This window comes from Emydura macquarii, unplaced genomic scaffold (assembly GCF_026122565.2).
Source record: "Emydura macquarii macquarii isolate MOO-44397 ecotype Brisbane River unplaced genomic scaffold, CSIRO-AGI_Emac_v2 contig_3128, whole genome shotgun sequence".
Classification (NCBI taxonomy): domain Eukaryota; kingdom Metazoa; phylum Chordata; order Testudines; family Chelidae; genus Emydura; species Emydura macquarii.
In genome coordinates, this window is record NW_027133265.1 from 5,421,273 (window position 1) to 5,434,971 (window position 13,699).

General features: G+C 40.3%; 1 protein-coding gene across 2 annotated transcripts; it reads right to left on the bottom strand.

Moving 5' to 3' along the window:
- Positions 1–435: 435 nt before the first annotated feature.
- Positions 436–13,529, bottom strand: TMEM33 (transmembrane protein 33). Of its 2 annotated transcripts, none has more exons than XM_067531282.1 (8): positions 13,512–13,529; positions 11,378–11,460; positions 9,873–9,967; positions 9,191–9,378; positions 6,929–6,996; positions 5,486–5,619; positions 3,353–3,436; positions 436–2,343 (listed from the first exon to the last, which is right to left on the bottom strand). In XM_067531282.1, exons 2-8 carry the CDS (start codon positions 11,435–11,437, stop codon positions 2,214–2,216), a joined length of 759 nt encoding a protein of 252 aa, XP_067387383.1. In that variant the 5' UTR covers positions 11,438–11,460; positions 13,512–13,529; the 3' UTR covers positions 436–2,213. The 2 variants fall into 2 exon arrangements, with proteins under 2 accessions (XP_067387383.1, XP_067387382.1); XM_067531281.1 differs by lacking the exon at positions 13,512–13,529 and adding an exon at positions 11,629–11,785.
- Positions 13,530–13,699: the final 170 nt, after the last annotated feature.

Sequence of the window (13,699 nt, forward strand, 5' to 3'; positions counted from 1 at the left end):
TCCTAGACACAGGGTGCTGCTGTAAAAAGACAGCTAGGCTCAAAAGCAGATTTAAGTTTCTGTTCTTCTGGCTTGAAGTCCTTGGATCCAAAAGATGCATGAAGCTTAAGCATTGCAATTTAAATTTAAAAGAAAAGTTAACATTTTTCTTGAAAGCTGCTCTCTGGGGTTGTGAACACCAACGCTATCCTAAGAAAGCAAGATTTTAAAGGTTAAGGAAAAAGGTGGTTCCAGAATAAAGGCGAGTGTAGGGATGTCTCGGGATTCAGATCTGTATAGCATTTAGGTTATAGTCAAGTGTGGCAATGGGAATAGGTAAAGAAAAGCCTGCATACACAAAAAATTGCACACTCTGCTCAACTTCAGGACTCGTCTCAGACTATTCCAGTTACCTTACACAGAGGAAACAAACTTGAAAGCCACTTACTAGTAAAATATTTTTTAACAATCACTTTATTGCTGTAGAAATTTTAGTTTTTATAAAAACAGATCACAGGATATATAGATAGTGAGGCTAGTTGCAAGTCTCTGCAACTGTACCAGAGTATAGCATACAGTTGCTTCTGAAGTGTGTACCAGTTCCATAAATAGCTAATTATGCTCAAAAAGCCAAGATGAGAGCAATCAAGAAAAATTATTCACATTATTTTTGTCAGTACCTGGAGGTTGAGCAAAAATGAACAATGCATGGCTCCTGACTGAAACTAATGACTGACAAGTCTAAGTTACATCCACAACATATATAAGGAAACTAGATAATTACAAGGAAATATTTTGACTTAAGGAGCAACAATTTTCCAAATATTTAGTATAAGGTCTGATCAGATCATGCAAGGACACTGAATTATAAAGCAGCAGCTCAATGAATAAAATTTAACTTCTCTACAACTAAAGTATCAGTTGTATATTGTGTCTAATCCACCAAACATCTTACCTAAATTTTAAGGAAAGAGGCTAAATTCAGACAGACGTAATTCCTGGAAAAAAGAATACCCTTTCAATAATGAGGTATGCTGGGTGAACATGTAATCAACACTCAATTTTACATGCATTTCTGAAGTCAAGATATTTAGTAGGGTTGCAGGAATAAATTGACATATGCCAAATTTTCTGTACAGTAATTTGTTTCAATAGATATCTGAACAGATGCTATCCTTTATGTAAATTCTCCACCTCAGCGAGGTTCTGAGAAACTGGGAAAAGAATTTATACAGGACTAGTGACAGATTAACCTATATTTTCCAAAAAGCAGCAGGGTCCAAATTGCTGCAGTCTCACATTATTAGACACAAAAGTACTTGTATTTGCAATGATAATTTTTTGCACTATTACATTACGCAATGATTAATTCACTTGAGGTGGGCAGGATATAAACACTGCATCTTCGTTTTATACAGAAGCCAGTGACTTCACTTTAGTGGCAAAGCTACATTCATCATGTAGAAATACAAGCTCTATCTGTTCAGAGAGTTTGAACTGGTCAGAGCTTTAAGAATTCTCCCAAATGAAAGATATGGAACAATGAGGGCATCAGGTGATTCATTGGAGTGTTCACTTTTAAATGACATCATTAAAAAACAGACTCTCCCCCAGAAAGTTGTCACATCAACCATCACAATTCATGAGATTTTTAATCCATCTGATTACCTTCTAAATGGGCCATGTTTGCATTCACGAGCTGACTACATGAATTTAAACAAATTAAGTGTACTGGGTATATTTAGGGTGTGGAAAAGAATACTGTCCAAAATGTACTGCATATGTCTCTGTGGCAATGGCTATTCGTAACAGACTACAAGTTATGCTGTGGTAACATCTTACAGTAGCTATAGATTCAGTAGGATTGACTAAAATTCTTAAATAATTATCTGCTGTCAGTAGGTCTATTTTATGGGAAAAACAGGTACAATTCTCTGTTAACCATTTGTTTTTAACCTTCTGTGTAACTGGATATCTTTTCCTTGAAATAATTTTGGCTAAGTGAGAAACATACTTTTACCAATTAGCAATACAGAATAGTAATATTTTCTTGGAAATTTAGGACTTACTTGTGAAATGATGCACTGAATATCTCAGAGGAAAGTGTACACACAATTTTATATAAACTAGAGTGACATCAGTGTAAAAACTGGAATTTATAACCATTAGCAGAAATGCCAGCTGCTCATAATGTTCACAATATATACATACACATGCACATTTCTGAAAGTTAATTATGCAACTGTTGGTGCCAGTCTGCTTATAAAGGAAATGCTACTGAGGCACAGTCTTCTTAAAAAAAGAGGGCATGAAGGTTTCATTATTAGGTGTTCGACAACGATCCTCAGTTCTGTGAAAAGAGTCCTGAAAATAATAAGATTTTTTTTTCAGAAATACATATACACATCAATGCTGTATTGATCAGCAGTTATGAAATCTGAAAACAGCCTTCAATTAATTTATTCAAGAATCTCATATTAGATCCCAAAAGTAATTAGAAAGCATCTTAGGACAACTTAGTGTAGTATTTTTATGGGAGAGCTTAATATACAGTGTGGACCTGAGAATTCTTGCCCCTGAAATTCTTCAGGTTTTGAATCACTTTTGCAAGTTACTTCAAATGTATAAGGTAGCCTCAGACAAAAAGGGAGCACCATGAAAAAAAGGTGATTTTTTTTGCAAGGGAGAGAGGTAGTGGTGGTAAAATGTGCAATCAACAGAGAAAAGACACACCAAATATGGAAGGGAGACAAAAGCCCATGTTCTAGAACCACTTCCCCTCCCCCGAAAGAAAAACTGCATGGCAACACTCTCACAACAGAAACAACTCAAAATATCCCACTAGTACCAAAGAAAACTCAATTCATCTCTTCAGGGACACACATAATTAAGCAAATGATTCAAATATAATGCTGCTCTGCTTTAAAGGATTTTTTAAGATGTCAAGGATTGAAATGCTTTCCTGGATTTCTGCTGAAAGACTCAATGGTAAAAATACACTGATTGGTATACTATAGAAAACATACTTTTGAGTTTTTGGTTTTCAGACTAGTCTGAGGCCTCAAAACCCTTCCTGGAATTTAGGAGTTTCACTTCACAAAAAAAAGTATATAAAACACCCATGAGAAAACTTTTCACAATATATTACTTATACAAGTACAATTTGTAGTGGTGGGGGGAGGGGAGGAGAGTAACCTCGCATTTATGGTGCTGTTTGGAAAATGTAATTTTGAACTGGGAGGGGGGGGGGGGGGGAAGAATGATGTTTAAACCCAGTTACACATGAATTACATTTCTAACAGGTAACTGTTTAGCATACCACTGTGCAGAAGTTTTAATACATTATTAATTCTCAAATCAATTTACTGCTTACCGGCAATATGGATTTCTACGGGAGGAATAGCGCAATGTAAGAAATCTATAGTAAATGAAAGGCTGAAGCAAACTCCCCTGCCCACTGAAAGGGAAAAAAAAAATTGTTCTGAGTTTTGTCAATACAAATTCAATCTGTTCTGCAATTAGAAATAAGGAAACGCCATATATTTTATATTTTGAGAATCGTCAGATCATATTTGTTCAGAAAATCCACATTTGACTTCAAAAAGCAATAAGATATCTAGAACTACCAGCATATTCATAATCCACTAAGGCTGAAAGTTATAAGATAAAAAGCAACAACTGCGTGCTACACCATAATTGACATTTTAAACACACAAAGAAGGAAATGCAGCATTACTGTTCTCACATTAAATTTAGCATTTATAAAGTGTGTTATGTGCTCAGTTTTCAAGATGTGACACAAACAGAAGTGAATGCAAATGCCTGTCCAGTTTGAACCGGAAATTCCATGTATGTGCTTACAAACTGGTATTCAACTGACCAAGTACATGCATAAATACATGATTTGCATGTCCGATTATGGTAATTACTTGAGACATTAAGCATGGCATTTTTGAGTCCTTTCCACAGAAGCTATTCTTCACAACACGCCTGCAACTGTCAAAATGCATATTAAAGGTTTAATAGTCAATACTATATACAAGATAATAAATATGCTCAATCGGTTTTGGCAGTGGTTGTTCTGGAACACAAGTTATTACACTTTACAAGCTGCATCAACTTGTTCATCACTAAATTCTTTGCTACTTCATTCAAGATGTGCTACATGTCTACATTGCAATAAAACACCCCTGGCTAGCACATATCAGCTGACTTGTGCTTGCAGGGCTCAGGGCTGTGAAACTGCTGTGTAGCTGTCTGGGCCTGGACCACTAGACAGCTATTTTACAGGCCCAGGGCAGCCATGGGTGTTTTACTGCTGTATAGACAAACCCACAGAGTTTTATGTAGTGGTAATAAAAACTGACTGAATTTCATTGGCTGGAAAAGAATCTACCACATGTGTAACATATCAATTTAGTCTGATTTGTGCAGAGCTTGCTCATGTATTGTTACAAATAGTGAACTATATGCAAGCTACAGTGGGGGAAAAAACACTGCATTTGGGAAAAAACAAGAGGTTTGGGGGAGTGGTTACAATCCATTGCCTAATATTGTGCACCCACATGCTATGCACTGATTAATGTATCCCAGTTTATCACAAATAATGTCTCCATTAAAATGAATTGCATGCTATAAACTCCAGAGCCAAAACAACACAGATCATTACTATTTGTATTACAGCAGTACCTTCAGGCCATACTCAGATAAGGGCATCCATTGTGTTAGCAACTGTACAAACAAGGAATAAAGGATATTCCTTGCTAGCAAAAGAAGTTAAGACAGAGCCTAGGGCACTAGTCTCACAATGACCTTTGTGCAGATAGACCTCCATGCCTGCATGGAGCCCCACTGAAGTCAACTTTAATGGATATGCTTGTAGCCACTATACTGAAGTCAATGGGGCTCCACAGAGATACAGAAAGATCAGTGAAGGATCAGGACCACATGGATAACTGAAGGATCACGGCCTTCGATCATAAATTCTTCAGAGCTGGGACCACGACTGCTTCTGGTCATACATTTGCTAGCACAGTGGGGTCCCGGCCCTGTTTAGATTTCTGAGTTCTCTACTTAAATAAAAGCATCAGTTATTTGTTTCTTTTAAAAGCCAAAATCCCAACTACCTTACCACTGCCACATGTTCCATTACACTGACCAAAGTTCATCAACTCTACCCAATAAATTAGTGTAAGGCCAAATCTCAGTTTCTGGTACTCAAACCACACCCACACTGCATTTAAAGTATATTCTGTGCTCAATGATAAAACAGCAAAAATTCATTTTGATTTGGCAGAATGTATGAAACCGAATAATCTAACTTTGTCATATTTTTATGTAGAAGAAATTAAATGTATCTTGTCTCTATGCACAAGCTAAGGGACAGTGCTTCACACAGGCTCTACACCTGTACCCATGCAGAATTCACAGTAAGATTGAGGCTTTGGGTAGAAAATGTTCAAGTATGGAAGTCAATATATTAGAAAACGTTTTCTGTAATTCTTACCTAAGAAGCATAAAAACTGTAGCTGGCATCAGGAAAATTTCATTGCAAGCAATGAATTTTAGAATATTCTGTTGATTAGCATTTAGTTTCTCTAAAAGACTTTTCAGGAAAGGCAGACTATTCGAACCTCTTGCCTTTAGAAAGGGAAAAAATAGAAAGAGTCACTTAGGTTGTACAGTTCTATTCTTGCTCTAATTTTAAGTCAAACACTGGAATGACTGTCCGCCATACTAATTTCAGCAACTTTTCAGACCCCACTAGTTACTTGAAAACTAGTAAGATTCTAGGATCCTCTAAAGCAGTGTTTCTCAATTGGGGTTCCGCGGGAACACTGTTAGGGTTCCGTGGGAAAGTGACATCATGCCGCTGAGAGCAGCTGTTCTCCACGCCGCCGAAAAAGGGAAGATGTCCCGGATTTTTCGGCGGAGGGTATCGAGTATGAGTGTAATTTCCCTGCGGAGCCTAAAGGGTTCCACAGGGAAATTTAATTGAGAAATGCTGCTCTAAAGGATACTTCTAATATAGGGTTCTTGTAGAAAGGAGCATTGCAGAAAAATATCCAACATTTACACACTTTCCAAACAATTAATCCTACTACCCTCTGAGACAGGCAAGTAAGCATCTTCCACTTTCCAGAATTTTCCACAAGACACAGGTGTGATTTTGGGAAAAAGTAAAAATCCAGTTTTACCCTTTTCACTTTAGTTCCGGCTGCCATAGGGATGGCCAATAGCCTTATTTTGTTCACTAAGATGAAATTCCTACCAGTAGCATATGGAAAATTGGATTTTTTTTTTTTAAATGTAAAAGGTGCATATTATGTAAATAAAACCACCTAGTGAGAATTTTGGGGCTGAGAAGCAGCTTCAAATATTGTTTTGCTTTCCAGCTTCATTTCAAATACTTCACTGTTTCACCTACTGAAACAGCACTTGTCTAAATACACCTGGAAGGGGGTCCAGAGGCACCCTCCCCCCCCATAATCTATTGCAATGCAGTCAGTTAACTCACAAGTATTTCTGCATAGGAGGCAAATGTGGAAGTCATTTGCTTCCATACAGCTAGTGATTGGAGGGGGGAGGGGGGGGGCACAAAGTTTAAGTGGAATTAACATTCTACTAAATTACTGGTATTGAATCATCAAAAGCTGGTTAGCAAAATGAGCACCTTGGATAAAAACAGCCTGGTCTACAAACACTGTGTTTGTGTGTCAAGAGGTTAGACCACCCAACTATATTTATTATGCAAAAATTAAGTTGTGGGGGTCACAATATGGTAAAGTTGAGAACCACTCATTGGAACACAAAAGCATTTCAAGACCCCCTCCCATCTAGCCATAAAGAAAGAGAAGATAATCCAACCCTCTGAAATGTATTTATAACCTGTAGGTACAACTTATTTAATACCAAAAAGTACTGAGCAATATATTATAATCACACTTACATCAAGAACCTTCTTGGTATATGTGGCAGCATGAAGCAACGAGAACAGCAGAACTGGGAAAATACTCACTGAAGCAAGCAATAAGGAAAACTATGGACCAGAAAGTGTTTCAATACATTTATTCTGTATGATGAATATCATGCCAATATATCTAAAGAATATGGTTATAGCATGAAGTAAAGCATTATCCTTAGCAAGAAGTTTTCAAAATCACTGACAGTTGTGCCGAGCTCATATATATATATAGCTATAGCAGTTCTCTCTATTGCTATTTTTTAAAAAGGAAATATAGCTTTAAGGAGGAGGGGTGCATAATCAACTAGCAGCCTCTTTTGTGGTGTTCTGAAAAGACTTAATATAACTAGTTTTAACAGTGAGAGACAGACTTCACTGAATTACTGGTGAACCAGGCATTTCTTGCTGCATTTTGTTTCCAACAAAACTTTAAAAGTTACCTACAAAACGGGCAGTTTCCTGCTCTAGACATGTGAAATTTACTTGGCCATCATAACTCATCCTTTTCTTATGATTATGTAGGTTTATTCATAATGAAATAAGAACAGAAATGACATGGCATCTTTCGTGTTTTTGCCTACTTTCACTTCTTCCTTACCTAATATGGAACATGATCTTGTGGCAAAAATACTGAAATGGGACTCAGAAGATCTGAGTTTGATTCCGAAGCTCCATCATTGACTTCCTGTAGAACTTTGGGCAAGTCACTTAATCTCGTCAACCTTGGTTCTCTATCTTTAAAGCGGGAATAATAGTCCTTCGTTTCTTCTATCCTGTCTTGTCTATTTAGATTGTAAACTCTATCTAGCATAACGCTGGTCTCAGCTGAGACTTCTAGGCACTACTGTAATATAAAAAAAAGTTATCAACTAAACAAAGTCAGGAAATGGAGTTTACATTTTTCTTCCTGAGACGAGTGAATGGAATGAATCTGGGAAGATATTTAGTGCATTGTCATCACTACAAGAAGCTTTTTATGATCAACTTTTACAACAATATTGAAATGTAACAGGTTTAAGGGGCATAAACTATTTCCACAAAGCCCTCTTGTTCCTAATATTTGAGACAGAATACTACTGCCTGGCATCTTCACTCTCTAGAAGTCCACTGAAATGTAGAAGTAGAGCAAAATACATTCCAGACCTACTTCCTGATACTACTAAGTCACAGTGTGCATTCAGAACTTCATTCTGAAGCCAAGGTCACAGTGCTGCAAATTAAAGTCCCCTGTGTAACTGACCAAGTGTCTGGTACTAAAGTGAAGGAATGGGAACTGATCTTAGCATGAACTCATTGCTCAAACTGAAGAGTCTGAAGTATTAACAGACAATGGGCAGAGTGCACACAGATTAAACAAGGTATTAAATATAGTTATTCAAAAGATAGTCTGTACTGTTAAAGTACCACAATCCTAAGGTACTGGTCAGGAATTCCCCCCCCCCCCATAGAAAAAGTTTATTTCAGTACATACCTGACTCTAAGAAACACTACAGCATTAATTGTCAACAGTGAAAGCATGAAATCTCTTTAGAGAACGATTTACAGTGCTATTTTAGACAAAGAATGGCATCACACTTCCTCCTAACGTACTATACTTCACAGTTCCCCACCACAGCACAGACAGCTTCCACTGGCTCAGAGTCCAAGACCCCAGAGTCAGATGTCTCTGCTGCCAGGCATGTCTTGGTACAGTGAAACAATAAACAGAACTGGAATACCTGAAGAAGAGAGTCACTAAATTCCTGTTGTTTGTAATCAAGCTGAAAGCTACTATTTCAATAGCTAAAATTCACATTAATACAGTGAAAATAACCTTGTCTAAGGAGAAGCCTCGATAGCTCAAATTAGGAGTTTGATTTGGTGCCCCACTTCTAGATATAATTCACATGTAGCCCAGGCTTCTAGTGACAGAGATTACCATCCGATGGCTGTTCAATGGATTACATTAAATGGAGTTTGTTGTGTCACTACCATGGTTCTTGAGAGTCTTAGTAGAAAAAAAAAAAAAAGACTGCCTGGAAGCAAGAGACTGAAATGTACTTTCACTGTAAAAGTGGTCCCTCCAGGTAAGGGTCACATGCCATGTTGACTATTCTGTACGTTCTATGGATAGCAGCTGCACTTCGGTTTTAAATTTCTCAAATTACAATGAAGACTGCTGAGGAAGAGAATTAAGTGTCATAATCTTCATACATGGAGTATTGTTCAAGGTAATAATATGTGAAAGAGCACTTAGATAAAGGATACTTGTAACAGGATAAGAATTAACAAAGATGAGAGAATACAAAAGGTAGTGGCAGCTGTCCTCCAACAAAGCCTGGGCCAGGAATGCCCTGCTTAGCTGGAAATGTGGTAACCTTTGGTGTAGTCGAAGAGCACTGGTAAGCGCATTTGCTAGCAAGGCACGTTGATAAAAGCTAGCTGCTTCATGCAACCTGTAAATTATCAGAGGAGAGGTTACCATACAAACCATCCTCTCTTGAGGATTGCATCATAACTGCACAATACTTGAAGCTTTTTATTTCTACTACCACAGCCAAGACAAAGGTTATCAGCAATGCTATGTAAATACAAAAAACGTTTTTTAAAAATTGATGCTGTGACCAACACTCAACATTACAGAACTATTGAAAATATTATTTCATAGCAATACAATAAAAGGCAGTTTTCCAAGTCAGTTCCAAGGAAACAAAATTAAAGATTTTTTGGGGAAAAAATGAGATATTCTATTTAAATTATTTTTAACATCTTATATTCTCAAACTCTTCTGGTGAAATGAGAGTGAAAGTTAAAACCTAGACACGCTAAACAAGCTGCACTCGTTCCTTTACTACTTACGTAATCTTTGGGAAATTGAAAGTTTGCATAAGCATAAGATAAAACAGTTATTTTGTAACATTCAAACAACTGAAAATAGTATAATACATACCCTAGAAGGGGCAGAACAAATAAAGCCGAACAGTAGACTGTAAACAAACGGGAAAGCCACATTGCTGTGTCCAACTTGTTAGTCATAAGAAATTGCTATATTTAAAAGAAAAAACAAACAAAAAACCCCAAAAGTTGGTGTCTAAACATTTAGCTATATCCAAGTATGACATTCTCTCATATGTTCAGTAATACATAGTTTGTCAGGAGATTTCCTTTATATGCCAAGACCAAATGAACTGTTATTAGCCTAGACAGTTTATTTTGCTACTTATATTGTAACTCACTATACAGCCAGTCTTGCAATAAAATCTGATCATATGAATTCCTTAGCCCAATTGACTCTCCCAGGTCTCTGCATGGATGCAAGTGTCCACTTTCTTGGATTGACTGAAGGAATGATATCCACACTTCCCATCTCTAGGGCCAGCTGCTCCACACAAGACTCTGAAGGTGAAAACAAGGGGAAGAACCTTTCTATTCTGGGGGCGAGTTGGGGCTGGTCTAAATTATACCAGCAGGAATAAGTCTCTTAAGAAGCATTTGACTGAACAGGCATGGCTAGATCATTGCCACCTTGTGCTCTATTTGCACACCTTCTCATCCTAGATGTGCTCAGTGTGCCAAGGGCACTGTAAACAGGTTGTGTGAAGCTGACTTTATGTCAGTCAGGGATTCCTATACATCATGGGAATTCCCAATGTCCTATCAGGGCAGCCTGCCAGTTGGAAAAGCAGGGCAAAGATCTAGTCTGAACATCTGTGCAGAAGTTTGGAGATAAGTTCCCATCTCCCTACATTGTGAAAACAGGGCAAGTTGTAGTTTTGAACACATTAGCTAATTAAGGTGAACTCTTGGAGAGAATCTGAACTTTGACCAACTACCACTTGTTCAAAACTACAACCTGCCCAGTCTACCACAGGATTTTCAAACACATTAACGAACACATTTTAAACACATCCCTAGTCGTTTCCTAGCATGGACAAAGCCTCACTGTCAGACTGAGGCCTCCGGGATTCTGGTACATCGCAATGTCATGGTTCTGGAAAGCTCGGAAGCAATGAAAGCAACAGCTGGTGAGAGCAAGAAACAGAGGCAGAACCGCCTGAAGTCAGAGGATGCGCGAAACAGAGAGGAAAGTGCTAAGAGAGGTTAAGGAATAATAGGCCCAGCAGCCCACAGAGAGTCAAGCTTGAAAGCAGAGAGGTGTCTTCTTCTCCGTACAGCGCCGGGCGCAGTACCCCAAGCGGCGGGGCAGATGGGGGGATGGAGAGGAGGAATTCAGCATGACGTTGCCAGCGCGGGTAACGTCTCGGAAGAGAAAATTCAGCATGGCATTGCCGGGGGCGGGATGGGGAGAACTCGGGAGAGGGCGAGAGAGATCAGGAAGGGTCGGGGCGGCTCACGGCGAGGCACACGGGCTGAGCCCCGCCGCCAGGGCAGAGAGCGGCCGCCAGGGAAGGGAGCAGACGGTCCCGGCGGCCCCGTCCCCAGGATTCTCCTTACCACCGCTCCGCCGCCGCCGCCACCGCCCTGCATGGGCCCGTTCTGCGCCGTATCCGCCATGGCCGGCCCACTCGGGACACGCTCTGCGAGGGAGAGAAAAGGGCATGAGCCGGGCTGGCGCCGCGGGGCCTCACCGGCCGAACGAGGGAGCGGCGCCGGGCCGGGCCCAGCCCAGCCCCGCGCCGGATGAGGCCCCAGCGGTCTGGGCCCGGGTAGGAGCCGCGGCGCGCCCCGGAACAGGGGGCACCTACCAGACTGGCTCGACACCGAAAGCACAGGCAGGGAGCCGGGACACGGCACGGGGCGACAGCCTAACAGGAGGAAAAGGCCGGAGGCGGCAGCCCCGACCCGGATACAGTAGCGAGTCAGTTCCGGGTCCGGCGCTGGGGCATGCTGGGTAACGTAGGCGGGGCGGGGAGGGGAGGGCTAGTTTTCACCCCAACCCCCCCTTTATTGATGTGCGGAGCTGGCTGAGTCGCTCGCGGGCCGCGCTACCCGGGGTTCGGCGGGCTCTAGTGTCTTCGTGACTCCTCCCCCCGTCCCGCGTGCGGGACACCTAGGGGCCCAGGATGTATCCTCGCCCCATTACAGCCAGTGACATCACACTGGTGGCCTCGCTTCCCCTCTGTGACCTCGCAGCGATCACCTAGATCCACTGACATCGCATTGATAGCCTCACCTCTACCCCATGACATCACAATACTCGCCTCACCACAGTGACATCACATTAAGGGCCTTACCCTATAGCATCATAGCAATTGCCTGGCCCCAGTGACATCACATCAAAGTTAACACTTCACCTCCACCTGAGGTCATCACAGGCAGCAATCACCCCACTCCAGTGATATCACATCAATCACTTCACCTCCACCACATGATATCACTGCGATTGCTTCTCCTCCACTCTAGTGCTATCACATTGATCACTTTTTCCCAGTGACATCTCCTCAATCACCTCTCCACCCCAAATCACCTGACCTAACATCACAGTGATTGCCTCACCTCTGTCCCAGTGTTATTATATCAATCACCTCCACTCAGTCATATCACATCGATCACCTCACCTCAATGTGGTGACATCACATCACCTCATAGGGCAGGGTAACTGCATGATTATATACCAACACAACCTGGCAACATTTACATCTCCTTGCACTGATCTGGTGATAGAGTGACGTCATGTAAACCCATATCAACACCTTATACCACCATAGAAGAATGACATGTAACCTCATGCTGATGCAATGCAGTGACATTATACATTCTCAAACCAAAACAGTGTAATGGTAACATAAAATTTTACACAGATACAGTATGACAGCCCTTTGCTATGCCAGCTTGACATGGTGGCATTAATGCATCATTTCATGACTGTGGTGCAGTGACAATACCTCATAGATGTGACAGATGCGATGCTTTGGAAGCATGGAATATGCAAATACTATTGCATCAACTTTATAATGTTATCTGTATCTTTATGGACTGGCTAGTAATTATATTACTCCTGACTCAACGAGAGAGTTAAAAGGTGTTTCCTTTAGAAACTAAAGTCACACGCAGAATATGTAAATCCCTAATGCAGGTAACAAGTCTGAGGAATTTTCTCCCCCTGGGGAAATAGCATATACTGAATTGATCTAGTTCAAGAGATATGGCAAACAAAGAACTGCAAACTGTATAAAGTAACAGCCCTGATTTGGGAAAAGGGACACTCACTCAATCCAGGAGTTGACATAAAACTGTGGCAGCCAAGAGACACAGGACCCGTGGAAAGATCCTGAAGTAATTTAATGGTATGATTGCTTGCTAAGCTACACCTGCATATAAATTGTTTATTGTTTTTACTATATGTTTTTTCTGTAATGCTTTTGTTCTGAATAAATAGTACAGTCTGGCTGGTCACTGGGTAACCCTATCATTGCTCCTGAGAGAACGGGACTGGAGTAACTGAGCTAAAGTCAGACCTGCCCATGACCATCCAGATTCAGCAAGATGACATCATATCATCTCACAGCATGTTGATGCAAATTTTGCAAAGTGGTAGTGCCAAGTTTGCATTATTGAATCAATTCTCAGAAATGTCAGTCCTCGTTTACACATTTTAAAATCCAATGTGAGTTAGGTACCTACATACCTTTGAGGATCTGGGCCCAACTTCCTAGATGACGAAGGGGATAGGCAGCTGGCCTAAGGTACAAGAGTTCTTAAACTAAAATCTGGGTTCACTTGAGATTTATCATCAATTATATCAGTTCAGTTGTTAGATAATTAATTAATTATTTTTAAAATCATGTATATGGCACAAATCTGAAACCTTCCATG

What these genes read in the sequence shown, in the direction of transcription:
- TMEM33 (XM_067531282.1), bottom strand. Translation starts at nt 11,437, where the DNA reads ATGGCGGATACGGCGCAGAACGGGCCCATGCAGGGCGGTGGCGGCGGC. An exon ending in ACAGTTTTTATGCTTCTTAG is followed by an intron (nt 3,437 to 5,485) that starts GTAAGAATTACA and finishes TTTCCCTTTCAG; the next exon opens with TGGGCAGGGGAGTTTGCTTC. An exon ending in CGTAGAAATCCATATTGCCG is followed by an intron (nt 2,344 to 3,352) that starts GTAAGCAGTAAA and finishes TATTATTTTCAG; the next exon opens with GACTCTTTTCACAGAACTGA.